The 13,830-nt window shown below is 38.2% G+C and overlaps 1 protein-coding gene across 45 annotated transcripts in view; it reads left to right on the top strand.

Annotated features, from left to right (window-relative positions):
• Positions 1–13,830, top strand: part of PDE4DIP (phosphodiesterase 4D interacting protein) — a 223,359-nt gene that overhangs the window by 147,101 nt on the left and 62,428 nt on the right. For 43 of the 45 annotated variants that reach the window (XR_009538790.1, XR_009538791.1, XM_060139176.1 and 40 more), the window contains 7 exons: positions 1,043–1,210; positions 1,382–1,463; positions 5,027–5,118; positions 9,340–9,456; positions 9,850–9,987; positions 11,247–11,359; positions 12,478–12,605. Coding sequence is in view for 43 of the 45 variants with exons in the window: in XM_060139176.1 (XP_059995159.1) it covers positions 1,043–1,210; positions 1,382–1,463; positions 5,027–5,118; positions 9,340–9,456; positions 9,850–9,987; positions 11,247–11,359; positions 12,478–12,605 (838 nt within the window). In the remaining 2 variants the exon portion in view is untranslated. Of the gene's footprint in view, positions 1–1,042; positions 1,211–1,381; positions 1,464–5,026; positions 5,119–9,339; positions 9,457–9,849; positions 9,988–11,246; positions 11,360–12,477; positions 12,981–13,830 lie in introns of those variants that run through there. The other 2 variants (XM_060139207.1, XM_060139200.1) reach the window with 1 other exon arrangement.

The raw sequence follows: 13,830 nt of genomic DNA, 5'->3' as shown, positions 1-13,830 counted from the left end.
GTTATGTCCAAATCCCTGAAGAGTCTGAATTTTACATACTAAAACTGGAAGGTTATTCTTTTATTTCCCTTAGAAGTTATGACAAGAGCTCAACTTCTTATTTAAAATAGTAGTAATTCTCCCAGAGACAGTCGATGCTATAATATAGCTAATATATTCATCATCTTATACCCTCTTTTAGTCTTAGTTTATTATTTCTATGCAGACTTTGGTAGCATTTGTTTGTTCTAAATTTTTTCCTTATCGTACCATCATGTGTCTTAGAAAACTGTGGGATTTGAAATGAAATAAACTGGGTTTGGTGATTCTGAGGTTCAGATTCTCCTGATCATGTGGTCTGATAAAAATGTTTCTGTGTAATTGATTCATTCAATAAATAGGTCTCGAGTACCTGTGGATTGAGTGCCTACTATGTGCCAGACATTGTTCTGGGTGCTTTGGATTCAGCACTGAACAAAACATAGTACTTGCCCTTAGAAAACTTACATCCAGTTGGGGCAGGGTGGGGGGCTGGGGAGAGAGAGAGAGACAATAAATAGATATATTGATTACTGGTAAGTGCATTGTAAAAAGAATTTAGCATGACGGGAGAATTAGGAGTAGAGATGAGATTGCTGTTTTAGATAGGAAACGCAGACTAGGCCAATCTGATAAAGTTGACATTTGGCAAAGACCTTAAGGGAGTGTACCAAACAAATGTTTGGGCAAAGACCATTCAGGCCAAAGGCACATAAGTAAAGAAAGACATGTTACCCAATTCAAACCAGAATCTTAATACCTTAGCCTGATAGTTCTAGCAGAACAAGTTTAGATTATTTTATCTGTAACAGATGTGTTATATTCCGTTTTTCCAATAACTGTGCCTATGAGAGACTTTCTTTCTGCTCACTGACTATGGTTTTTCCTATAAAATAAAGCAAGGAAACTTTCTTAGGGCCCCACTGGCTTTTCTTAAATGGTTGGCTTTTAACAATGACATCAGAACACAAATTTTTTTTTTATTAGAATATCTCTCTAATGTTATGTGTGATTTCCTTACTAGGCTGCTGCAGAAAAGATGGTACAGGCCCTAATGGAAAGAAATTCGGAATTACAGGCCCTGCGCCACTATTTAGGAGGGAAAGACTTCATGACGTCCCAGGCACTCATCTCTAACCAACCAGCTGAAGTTACCTCTGTCAGTCCCCATCTTGCAGAGCAGACTGATCAAGTAAGGACCATAGACTTGTATAGATGTTTATGCCAACTGCATTTTCTTTTTATATCTGAGGCATAAGTGTGATAATTTTAATATCAAGTTGTGCAAGAATGTTCCAAGTCCTTGTCATTGTGATCATGGTTCCTGTATCTTCCTAAATCCCCCGACTCTTCCAATTTTTAGGGTTCAGTGCCTATACCCTCCAGAGATGATAGCACTTCACTGACTGACAAAGGGGATACTAGCATACCCAGGTCTGCGTTAGGTAAGTATCAAATTTCATTTCACTCAGGAACCTCTGTCTTTCCATCCTGTAACTCTCTGTTAATAGGTTTGGCCAAGACTCTCTTTCTCTTCCTACCATAATGGAAAAAATAAGTTTGGATTCCACCGAAAGGCTGAAGACATGTGTCTTCTAGGGAGAACTGCCCTTGCCTTATTTTGAATTAAAAGTATTGCTCTGGCCACACGATTTGACTCAGAGAAACTGCATCCTAATTCTCTTTTTCAGTTAGCTTTGCAGGGATTCAGGAAGGCGGGAGGCAGGGTTTCCAAACCTGCACAGCAGGACCACAGGGTTGACGCTGTCTCCTGGGTACCTTAAGCAGGCTGAGGCTGCTCACTGTAAATTGACATAACCCACATGACAGTGTTGGGAGGGGTAGGCAGTGCCAAGCTCCGCTCCATCCAAGGGATGGTTATAGGCTTTGAACTCCCTAAAAACAACTGAGCAAAACTCAAATGGGTGCCTTAAAGTCTCTGACTTTCACAGACCAAAAGTTTGGGATCTAGGGAAGCATCAAAGAAACTATTATCCAGTGAGTTCCAAAAATAGGGGCTCACCATGGTTAGTGACTTGGTGATTATAGTGCTATGATAAGAAATGTTGTGGACTTGGAGAATTAACTTACGATTTTTTTAATGATTTTAAGAATGCATAAACTTTGTGTTATAGTGTAGGGTATTATGGAATTCATAGATAAGTTGTGCAAGTAGTCATTTTTTAGTGAGAAACTTTATGCTAGTTAAAGAGTAAAGGATGCTGGATTTGTTTAATTTACTCCGTATTTACCTTTTTTTAAAAGCATCTTTCCCCAATTTTTTATTTTGCAAATTTCAAGCCTATAGAAAAGTGGCAAAAATAGTACAATGAATACCCATATACAGTTTTATTAAGATTCACCAATTGTTAACATTTTGCTACTTTTGCATTATTTCTTGCATGCACGCACACACAGATATAATGTTTTTTTCTGAACCATTTAAAAATTACAGAAATCATTGACACTTTATCCCTAAATACTTCATTATGTACTTCCTAAGAACAAGGGCATTCTCTTCCATAACTACAATATAATTATCACGCTCAGGAAATTTAGCTTTAATACAGTCCTGGTATCTAATGTACAGTCTATATTCAGAGTTCCCATTGTCCCAATAATATTCTTGATAGCTGGTTGTTCTCTTCCCTCAGGGATCATGCATTGCACCTACTTGTCATGGTTCTTTAGTCTCTTTTAATCTAGAACAGTTTTCTAGCCTTTTTTGTCTTTTTTGACATGGGCTTTCTTTGTCAATTGAAGTATAGTTGATTTACAATGTTGTGTTAATTTCTGATGTACAGCAAATTGATTCAGTTTTTTATATATATATATATATTCTTTACCATATTCTTTTACATTATGGGTTATTACAGGATATTGAATATAGTTCCCTGTGCTGTACAGTGGGACCTTGTTGTTTATCCCTTCTATATATAATAGTTTGCATCTGCTAACCCCAGCCTCCCAATCCAGCCCTTCCCCCCACCCCCCCACCCCCCGACAACCACAAGTCTGTTCTCTGACATTGGCATTTTTTAAAACTCTGGGCCAGCTAATGGCCCTCAATTTGGCTCTGATTGTTTCCTCATGGTTAGATTCAAGTTAAACATCTTTGGCAAGAATACTACATGGATGATGTCTTTCTCAGTGCATCACATCAGGAGCACATGGTATCAGTTTGTGTTATGCTCGGTGATATTAAGTTTAGTTGTTTGGTTAAGGTTGTATCTGCCAGATGTCTCCACTCTGAAGGCTCATTTTCCCCTTTGTAATTAATAAATGATCTGCCAGCAAATGCCTTGAGATGTTGGTAGTTCTGCTTTCCCACAGTCATTCACCCAGTGGTTTTAGCATCCTTTCAGCTTGTTGGAACTCACTATTTGGTAGTTTAAAAAAGAGATTTTCTATTTCTAAAATTCCTTCTTTGCTTAGTAGTGTGTATTCTTTTATAAAGAAGAGATGCCCTTTCCCTATTCTTCCTACTCCATTTGTTTATATCAGTATGGAGTACTGGGTTCTTTTTTTAAAAAAAATCATTGTATTATCCATTTCTGTCATTATTCCATTTGATAACCAAATTATCCCGGATTTGGCCAGTTGGAGCCCCTGCAAGCTGTTCCTCTGTCCTTTCAGTATTTCCCCATCTGTTTTTGAGCACTTCCATACTTTCTGGCACAATAAGGTGTTCTGTGATTTTCTTTTACTTTGCCTACCTCCGCCCTGAAATTATCCATTACTTCAAGGAGCTCTCTGGTTCCTTTTAGTGGGTAATGGCATTTATATACTAGTATCTGGATATAAGATAGGTTCATAGCTACAGGTATGTCATTTGCTTCTAGGCCCTTTTAAGTGAACAGAGCTAAGGATGTTTATATGTATATGTGTGAGCGTGTGTGTGTGTGTGTGTGTGTGCGCGCGTGTGTGTGTATATACACATACACATATATATGTATGTGTATATACACACACACGCGCACACACACGCGCACACACACACGCGCGCACACACACACATATATATATCTCCATTTGATACTGATTCCTCTAATTCCAGTTAAACAATACAAGTTCTTTCTTTCCGTTATTTTGTATTTGTATCTGCCTTCTCCCAACATTGAGAAACCTGGTTACCTGTAACATCACTATATTTATACATTTGCACAGTACACAAAAATAGTTTCAGTATGGCTACATGAATACCACTATCAACACTAAATCTATTAAATAATGTTTAAAATTTCTTTATAATTCTTTTTATCCTTAGAATATTTCCCACCAAGGGTGTACAGTTAGAATATTGAGTTCAAAAATTATTTGGATTAATTTTTTTTATTATCTTCTGGGTGGTTATCTTATCAATTTGCTATTTAGTTTCATTTATTTATGTTAGTATTCAGTGTTTGGCTTTTGCTTCCTCATTGTGGAACTAACTTTACACGTTAATAATAAAACATTAACGTGCTTCAAAGCTCAAAAATATAGAAAAGTGTACTCCGAAGTCCCATCTACTTCCCTGTCCTTTCTCTCCTATTTTTACTCATCCCCTGAAGACAACCAGTTTCATTTCTGAGGTACCCTTCCTGTGTTTCTTTTTGCAATAATAAGCAGATTAATTCTATGTGTATATGTGATGTGTATGTGTATGTTCTTATTTCCCCTTTTCCTAATATAAAACATACTTCACTAGATGTATTCTTCTGTGCCCAGCTTGTTGTACTTAATATCTTGGATATCACTCCATGTAAGTTCATTAAAGATATTCCTCATTCTTTTTTACAGCTATATATAGTATTTCACTGTGTGGATATACTATGCTTTATTCATTCTTTTATAGGCTTGTAGGTTGATTGCAGTATTTTGCTATTACAAATAATGCTGCAAAGAACAACTTGTGCATATGTGTTTTGTTGTTGTTGGGTTGTATCTTAAATTCCTTAGAAACAAGGCAGCAAAGATCACATTATGTTGATAGTGATTATAACTAGCATTATGTATTCATTTTTAGGAGACTTGGATACAGTTGCAGGGCTGGAAAAAGAACTGAGTAATGCCAAAGAGGAACTTGAGCTCATGGCTAAAAAAGAAAGAGAAAGTCGGGTGAGTTTTCTTGTTAAGCCTAATTTCTTAATTCCTATTTTTTTCAAAATACTTCATATTTAAAAGAGTAAAATTCTCCAAGTATAATATCTGGGTCCAAATGCAGGTTGAGCCTTTTTGCTTTCTGGAGAAAAATAGAAATCCCTTTATATACACATTTCTCACCAAGATGCTCTTGTTATTTATAATGAGGATCATTAAAACTTTTTAAGTGCTGAAAAGACACAGCTTTCTCTGCGCATTGCTAACTGGAATAAAATAATTACAAAGGACTTGTGAAAAAATGAAGTGCTACATAATTGCTGCTTAGAATTATGACATTAGAGCCATGAAATTAGTTTTAGAAACATGAAACAGGAGAAATTTGAGAAGGACCCACTTTTATTGAGTACTTGCTATATGCAGTGCACTGTACTGGATACTTAAATTAGCACTAATACAGCTCTGCTAAGTAAGTCATATTGGCCCTATTTTATAGATGAAGAAGCTGAAACACTGTTTTAAAACCTGGAGGTGGGGAAGAGTTATATGGCTATAAAATGCTAAAGCTAAGATTTAAACTCAAGTCTTTTGTGACTCAAAACACTTCCTAAGAAGTCATTTCCTGGAGCAGATAATTTTTCCCATTCATATGTTCTATTTCTAGCAATAGAGGTTTCATCAATTTTCTTAGAAGAGGCCTCTCAGCCTTACAGGATCCCTTCCACTTCTTCTTCCCTATACAGCTAGTTGTTTGTACTATGATGTAGAAGAAGCATTAGGTCCACAGTATAGAGTTATAGACTAAAACTGAAAGCCTTTATGTTACTATGACCTCTATTTTAGATCGGTCAGTGTCATGGGTTCCTAAATTAAGTTTACCTGGCTAGTCTGTGTAGCTCCTCAGTTTTGTTCTACCTCTTTGTCATAGTTACATCTATAATATAAAACCTGCATTCATATTTGTGATGAAATTATCTTATTGTACCTCTAATTTCTCTTTTCATTACCATATTTCTCCTTACGGAGTTATATGAATCAAGTTTTGAGGATGTGAAATTGTGTGGCATTTAAAAAATACTAGTTTAAAAAATCCCCTAGTTCCCCTCCTTTTTCTTGGTTCTGCCCTAGCCACTATCATGTCAGATAATTTAGTTTCCACATGCTGTTCCTATTTATCTCACATATACTCAATTAAGAGTAATGTTACTTTTGGTTTTGTCCTGTTTTCAGGATCATAAAATTATAATTACTATAAATGAATATTTTGAAGAAAAATATTTAAAAGAAAAAAATCGGTATTTTGAGTGAGTTATATTTAGCTCTATTGCTTACGTCTGTATGTTCTTAATCAACTACAACTTCTCAATTCAATGCTATGTATTTTCATTATCATATTTCCTCTAATATTAGGTATTTACCAAAGCCATATAGATTTTCCCAGATTTTTCAACATTCCCCCTACCCCCCTGAGATAATAGTAGTGGTGGTAATAATAGTTATCATTCACTGATTGCCTGCTATATGCCATGCACTTTAATACATTTTCTCTATTCTCACATAACCCTGAAAAGTAGATATTATTCCCATTTGACAGTTGAAGAATCTGAAGCTCAGTTTAAATTGCCTTGTTCGGGAGATTATGCCAAGATGTAAGACCCGTGTCTATCTGACTGCAGACCTTTAGCTTGCTGCAATAATGTTTTTTCTTCATGTTTTCATGTTTCTTCAGTGGTGCAACTACCTCGATATAAAATGGCAGAGGTCTCTGAAGAGAGCCTAATAATTAAGAGCACCCCCTTTTCCATACCCAAGATCTGAACAAAATGAGAAATGAAATAAAATAGTGGCAGGTAGTTTGGTACTTTATCAACTGTATTACTGATAAAGGTTTACATAGAGAATTTAATGCAAGAACCAAGTGGGCCTGCTGGCCAATCCCCAGAATTAGGTAGACTTATCTCCCCAAACAGGCAACGCTGGGCCTCAGCAGACCATTCTGCATGGTGGGGAAGAGCTTGCCTTTGGAGAAGCAGTGACTTCCTACAGGCAGCTGTCTCCCAAGAAGAGGAAAGGTGGAACTAGGTCAAGCTTGCTTGGTTTATTCTTCCCCAGTCCACTGTTAAGTCCCTTTGCCTGCCCAGGGTTGAGTGAGTAAAGGGGTGGAGAGAGGTCAGGAGTTACAGTAACTGAGCTCCTTCAACAAGGAAGGAAATATGAGGAGAAGCATTTCCTCCTAGTCTGCTGCAGTAGCCCAGAATCATCAAATACCCTTGTATAGTTATAAACCATCATAAGCCCACACAGTGATTCTATAAGCATTGATGGAGTTAGAAGATACACAAGTAGGACTTCCCTGGTGGCGCAGTGGTTAAGAATCCGTCTGCCAATGCAGGGGACACGGGTTCAAGCCCTGGTCCAGGAAGAGCCCACATGCCACAGAGCAGCTAAGTCCGTGCACCACAACTACTGAGCCTGTGCTCTAGAGCGCACGAGCCCAACTACTGAGCCCTCATGCCACAACTACTGAAGCCCGCGCACCTAGAGCCCATGCTCTGCAGCATGAGAAACCACCACAATGAGAAGCCTGCGCACCTCAGTGAAGAGTAGCCCCTGCTCACCACAACTAGAGAAAGTGCGCACGCAGCAATGAAGACCCAACACAGCCAAAAATAAAATAAATAAGTAAATTTATTAAAGAAAAAAAAAAGAAGATACACAAGTAAAATTTTTGTTGCTTATAACTTACGTTTTATATTACTTAAGGAAAAAGGTGCTGCTTCCTTTAGGAAGCTTGAGTACACCTTAAACTAGCTGTGTGTCATCCATCTTCACTTGTCACAACTACTTTAAAAAAATTATCTCAAAATATTTCCTTGAAATGTTTACTTACAAATAACTTGCCATTACCATGAAGCATATAAGACATAGTCTGGTGGCTTTGCCTCTACTTCCTTGAGTTTACTTTCTGGATCTACCACTTACTGGCTCTGATTTTGAACAAGTTCCTTAATTTCTCTCAGCCTCAGTCACCTCATCTGTAAATTGAGGAGTAGAAGAGTAGTTATTCTGTAGGGTTGTTGGGAGGATTCACTCATTCTTTCATTCATCAGCTATATCGGTACCTTCTCTAAGCCAGGGCAAGTGGTGGGGATGAATAGGGAACAAAATCAACAAAGTCTCTGACCCTATGTAATTAATTCCTACTGGGGAGATTCAGAAAACAAATAATACAATTACAGATTGTCATAAGCGATATGAGGGAAATAATAGAAAGTAACATGTATGGGACCGTTTGAGATAGAATGCTAGAGAATGCTTCTCTGAGCACATGCCGTGTAAGCTGGGACTCGAGGATGAGAAGGAGGCAACTCAGGAAGATATTTCAAGCAGAGGGAATAGTAGGTGCAAAGGCTCTGAGTCAAGAGAAAGTCTGGCATTCCTAGAACAGAAAAAGTCCAGTGTGCCTAGAAAACCATGAATGAGGTAGAAAATGGTTCATACTGAGGTTGAAAAAGTGGGCAGAAGCCAAGTCATTAGGTTTGTTAAAAGGATTAAATATATACAAAGTATTTTTTATAAGGCCTGGAACACAGTAATAAGCACCTAGTAAATGTTAGCAGCTGTGGAAATTATCATGATTTTTAGTGAAATTTGTCATAATCGAATATTTGGCTGTCATTTTCTGGTGAGGAGAGATGAAGGATACAACATTAAACGTTTAGGGCCTACAGTGTTAACTTTTGGTAGGACTTCTTCATAGGTGGTGGTGTGTTCTTCCATCAGGAGGTGTGTAATGTTTGGTGATCTCTTGTGATATTGATGATCAATGCCTCTATTAATTCATTAAGGCTTGCAAAAATGGAGATATTCTGTCTTTTTTTAATCTTTTAGCTGAAATACTTATGTAAAGAAAAACATCTATTCTCGCATCTGCTAATGGTAACCCATTTTTTAAAGTAATATAATAAACTCATTAATTCAACAAATTTGGTATGTTTTGTAGTGCTAACAAAGATGGAGGATATCATTAAAACCACATTACAACTTCCCATGAAACACCTTTTAGTACTGCACAGTGCAGTTTATTGATCTGATCCAGTAGCGCACTATTCATGTTCTAGTTTCTATTTGCACTACTGGCTGACAAGATATGGAAAAGCATTTGCTTCAGTGTTAAAATGAAATTGTGACACGTATTGTTTCCTCTGCCCACTGACTTCAGGATTTCTTTCTCCACAGATGGAACTCTCCGCCCTCCAGTCCATGATGGCTGTGCAAGAGGAAGAGCTGCAGGTGCAGGCCGCTGATATGGAGTCCCTGACCAGGACAATACAGATTAAAGAAGACCTCATAAAGGTCTTTCAAAGCTTTTTAAAGACTATTGGAAATGATTACAGCTCAGAATACCTGTAGGGCATCTTCAGACAACACTTGGATACATTGAGTCTTCTTATGCACTGTTAGTTTGAGCCTCTTGATGTTGACATATTCTCTCTGGTTTATGTCAGAGTTGCTAAGATTTCATAAAGAAGCTATTGCTACCGTCATACGGCTTATTAATATCCCACTTAAAGTATAGCAAACTATTTCAAGAGATTTGTTACTTTGTTCCTGTGCTGAATAGTGTTTTTATTACTTATGGGGTTGGCCAAAAAGTTCGTTTGGGTTTTTCCATAAGATCTTATGGAAAAACCCAAACTTTTTGGGCAACCCAATATTTTTATTACTATACTTGTTTTTGACTTTTAGGACCTGCAAATGCAGCTGGTTGATCCTGAAGACATACCAGCTATGGAACGCCTGACCCAAGAAGTCTTACTTCTTCGGGAAAAAGTTGCTTCAGTGGAATCACAGGGTCAGGAAACTTCCGGAAACCGAAGACAACAAGTAAGTTATTGAATTACAAACCTTATTTTTTACTGTGAGATAAACAATGAACAAGCTGTCAATCTCAATTACTTATGAAGGTGTCTGTTGATGGAATTTCATAGAAAATCTGTGCTCTAAAGTTCCCTGCCTTGGTCAGTAGCAGCCACAGATGCTGTTTTCTCATATGTGTAGTTCCTTTGTAACTGCTGCCCCATATGTGACCTCTCTTTAATGCCAAGCTTCTTAAAATGACCTGTTTGCCTGTACTCCTCCCTGTCTCCACTATCATCTCTCTCACTAACTACTCATCTCATTCCAAGCTAGCTTTTAAACTCTACCAGTTCACTTAAATAGATCTCTGCGGTTATGCACTATCCTAGCTCATCTTTGCACTTACTGTAGCTCACAATGACATGTGTCTGTGACTCATGAATGTCTTTTCCCCCCACTAGATAGTAAGCTTCTCCTTAGAACAGAGTCTGGCACATAGAAGGTGCCCAATAAATGTTTAATGAATGAATGAAGAGTACTAGTAAGTCCTATTGTATGTTTCCCTCTTGCCCTTCCTTGCTTTCTCTCCCACTCCTTCTTCTTGGCCTCTTTCCTGTCCTTCTGGCTTCACTCTCCTCTTTCTTCTTCTTGCTCCCATATTTGAATTCTGCCTGATAGAGGTTTTTTTTTAATTAATTTATTTTATTTTATTTATTTTTGGCTGCGTTGGGTCTTCGTTGCTGCGCACGGGCTTTCCCTAGTTGTGGCGAGCGAGGGCTCCTCTTTGTTGTGGTGTGCAGGCTTCTCATTGTGGTGGTTTCTCTTCTTGTGGTGTGCAGGCTTCTCATTGTGGTGGTTTCTCTTCTTGCGGAGCACGGGCTCTGGGCGTGCGGGCTTCAGTAGTTGTGGCACGTGGGCTCAGTAGTTGTGGCACGCGGGTTCTAGAGCGCAGGCTCAGTAGTTGTGGCTCACGGGCTTAGTTGCTCCGCGGCAAGTGGGATCTTCCTGGACCAGGGCTTGAACCCGTGTCCCCTCCATTGGCAGGCGGATTCTTAACCACTGCACCCACCAGGGAAGCCCCCGATAGAGTTTTAAAGGTAAAAAAGGATAATATGGCATTGACTTGAAAACTGTAACATACTATATATAGAAAGGTTAAGTCAGTAATGAGATAGTGAGCTTTTTGAGTCATAGTTCATGCTAATACATTCTTTTGGTCTCTTTCTCAGGATTAACTGTGGCTTCCTGTCTCTATTTGCATGTTGCTTCTATTCTTTTTCCCTCAGTTGCTGCTGATGCTAGAAGGACTGGTAGATGAACGGAGTCGGCTCAATGAGGCCTTACAAGCAGAGAGACAGCTCTACAGCAGTCTCGTGAGGTTCCATGCCCATCCAGAGAGGTAAGAGAGTGACTGCACTGTTTTTCCTTTTATTCCTCATTAAGTGCAGATGCTTACAGTATACAAGGAGGGAGAAAAAGAAAATCATAACTGGGACTACCCGACTTGTCACTAGTTGTAGGGATTGCTCTGAGCCTCAGTGTCTAAATCTTAAGTCAGGAGTGGCATCCATTTCATGTAGCTATTGCAAAGATCAAATGAGGAGACGTGTCAGGTGTCTAAAATAATGCTTGCATGTAGTAAGCACTCATTGTGTGTTTCTTTCCTCTCTCTAATCCATGTCCTATTAAAGGCTGCTTCATTATAAGACTGTAAAGGGCACTGATAGTCACTGAATATAACTGAAGAAGATATAATTGTTGTTGTGGCTAATATTACCCCAGGATTACTCATAGCCATCATGATGAATCTATTTTCCTGTACCTCTTGATTTTTGGTCATGTATATTATATCCTTCTGGTTCATTTTATATTCCCTTAATTATTTTTTCTTATTCTGCCTTCCCTCCTAGCCCCTTTCTCTCTTTCCTAATTTTTATTCTTTTACTATTCAGTTTTTTCTAATTTATTTTTGAGTTAAAAATTTTTTTTTTCTTTCTCCTTCAAGAAAATGAAGGCAGAGGAAAGGTAAAATAGGACCATGTGTGTTACTTTATAAAGAATCTCTGCATCTTTGTGAACTGGAATCAGTTTTCGGTAACAAATGAGAAAACAAATATCTTCAGTAGCGACCCTACTTGGCTCAATATCGATTCAGTTTGCATTTAGTTTTTACTGGGTTTTGGCTTTACAGAAACTCACGCTTTTAGTTAAAAAATGAAATTTCTCTTAGTGGGCTATAAGGGTGTGAGATAAATATTAGGAACTATAATTTTATGTCAGATTGGCCCAGAATCTAGGATAAAGGGACAAACTTTACAGAAAACAGGCCTTGCTAATCTACCAGCATTGAACACAAGGGCCACAACAAAGACCACATTCATTTACTGTGTCCTAGAGAACAATTACTCCGAAAGTCTCATGGCTCAGAGTGGCACTGATGGCTCTTTGGAAGCATCTATGGACTCATTACATTGATGGCTAATCCATTTTCCTTCCATGTATGGCATGTTTAATCAGCTCTGAGAGAGACCGAACTCTGCAGGTGGAACTAGAAGGGGCCCAGGTGATACGCAGTCGGCTAGAAGAAGTTCTTGGAAGAAGCCTGGAGCGCTTAAGCAGGCTGGAGACCCTGGCCGCCATTGGAGGTGGGGAACTGGAAAGTGTGCGAGTTCGTCACGAGCATGCCTTCTGAGCACTGGCGGGTCAGACTGCAGCCCAGGATGGAGACCCTTGTTTGCACTAACCAGAGAGCCTTGTCTGACTTTGGCAGAATTAAACAGTGACTTACTAATGATAGAACTGGTACAAGTAGCATCAACTACAAAGTGAAACTCACTTTAGTCTACCTGTATTTCACTGTACCTAGCTGTCTCCAAGTTGAATCGTGGGGGTTACAAAGTATATTTGCACACTATTAATCATTCCATTTTAGTTTTCCCACCTGTTTTCATTCTTTTCCCCAGCCCTTCCTTCTTTTCCCTCATCCCTTCTACAGGCCAATAAAGTTTATTCCTCCCCCACTTTCACAGTCCATTTCATATGTTCCATATCATGTCATAAATGCATGCGTGTGTATTATTTTTGCCATTCAATCAACTCCTGCTCTTTGAGTGCGAGCAATTTTTTAATCAAAGTTTCAAGATAAGAGAGAGATAAGAGATTGAGACCCTATAAGAATGACTTTGCAAAAGTGGTATAATCCTTATCAGAAGGTAACCAAACCCAAGTCTTGCAATAGAAGACTGAAAGTATTCGGAAGGCCAAGTTAAAGAGCAGAGGCAAAGACTGTTAAAGTGTTTATAGTAAACCTTTACCTCTAATATTGTTTCAGAGTTGATTATTGAATAACAGCGAAATTAGATTAGATGCAGATTAGATGCCATTAAAATTTTTTTCTTTAAACTAAGGGTATAGTATTTAGTCAGAACACAACTTTAAGAAAGCTCCCAGGTCTTCGAGAGTCAGAATTCTCTATATAAAAAGATAATTTCAAACGTAATGTCCCCTTTTAAATTCAGTATTTCACCAAATAACTCATTATGACTAGAAGAAAATATTTCTTGTATTTTTTTCATTTGGTAATGGCACTAGATGGAGTCCTGTATTTTTTACTTTTTAGTGCTTTTGCATTTCTCCATATTACAATAAGTAATAGGCTTCTGGCTTTGATGTGTTTGAATAGTTTAGAAAGAAATGTCGCAGATCTTTCTAGGTTTTGGTCATTGTCTCAATGCTTTCTTATTTCAACATGACAGATGTAAGGAAGGGGGCCCTTGAGATTATACTTCTGGTATCTTACATGTCAAGAGTATAAAAAGTAACCAAGGTTACTTGGTAACCTTGCTAACCCATGAGGTTTGTTATTTCTGC

Source organism: Lagenorhynchus albirostris, chromosome 2 (assembly GCF_949774975.1).
Source record: "Lagenorhynchus albirostris chromosome 2, mLagAlb1.1, whole genome shotgun sequence".
Taxonomy (NCBI): domain Eukaryota; kingdom Metazoa; phylum Chordata; class Mammalia; order Artiodactyla; family Delphinidae; genus Lagenorhynchus; species Lagenorhynchus albirostris.
The sequence above is the reverse complement of the archived record's forward strand: the minus strand, read 5'-3'. Positions and strand labels throughout refer to the sequence as shown.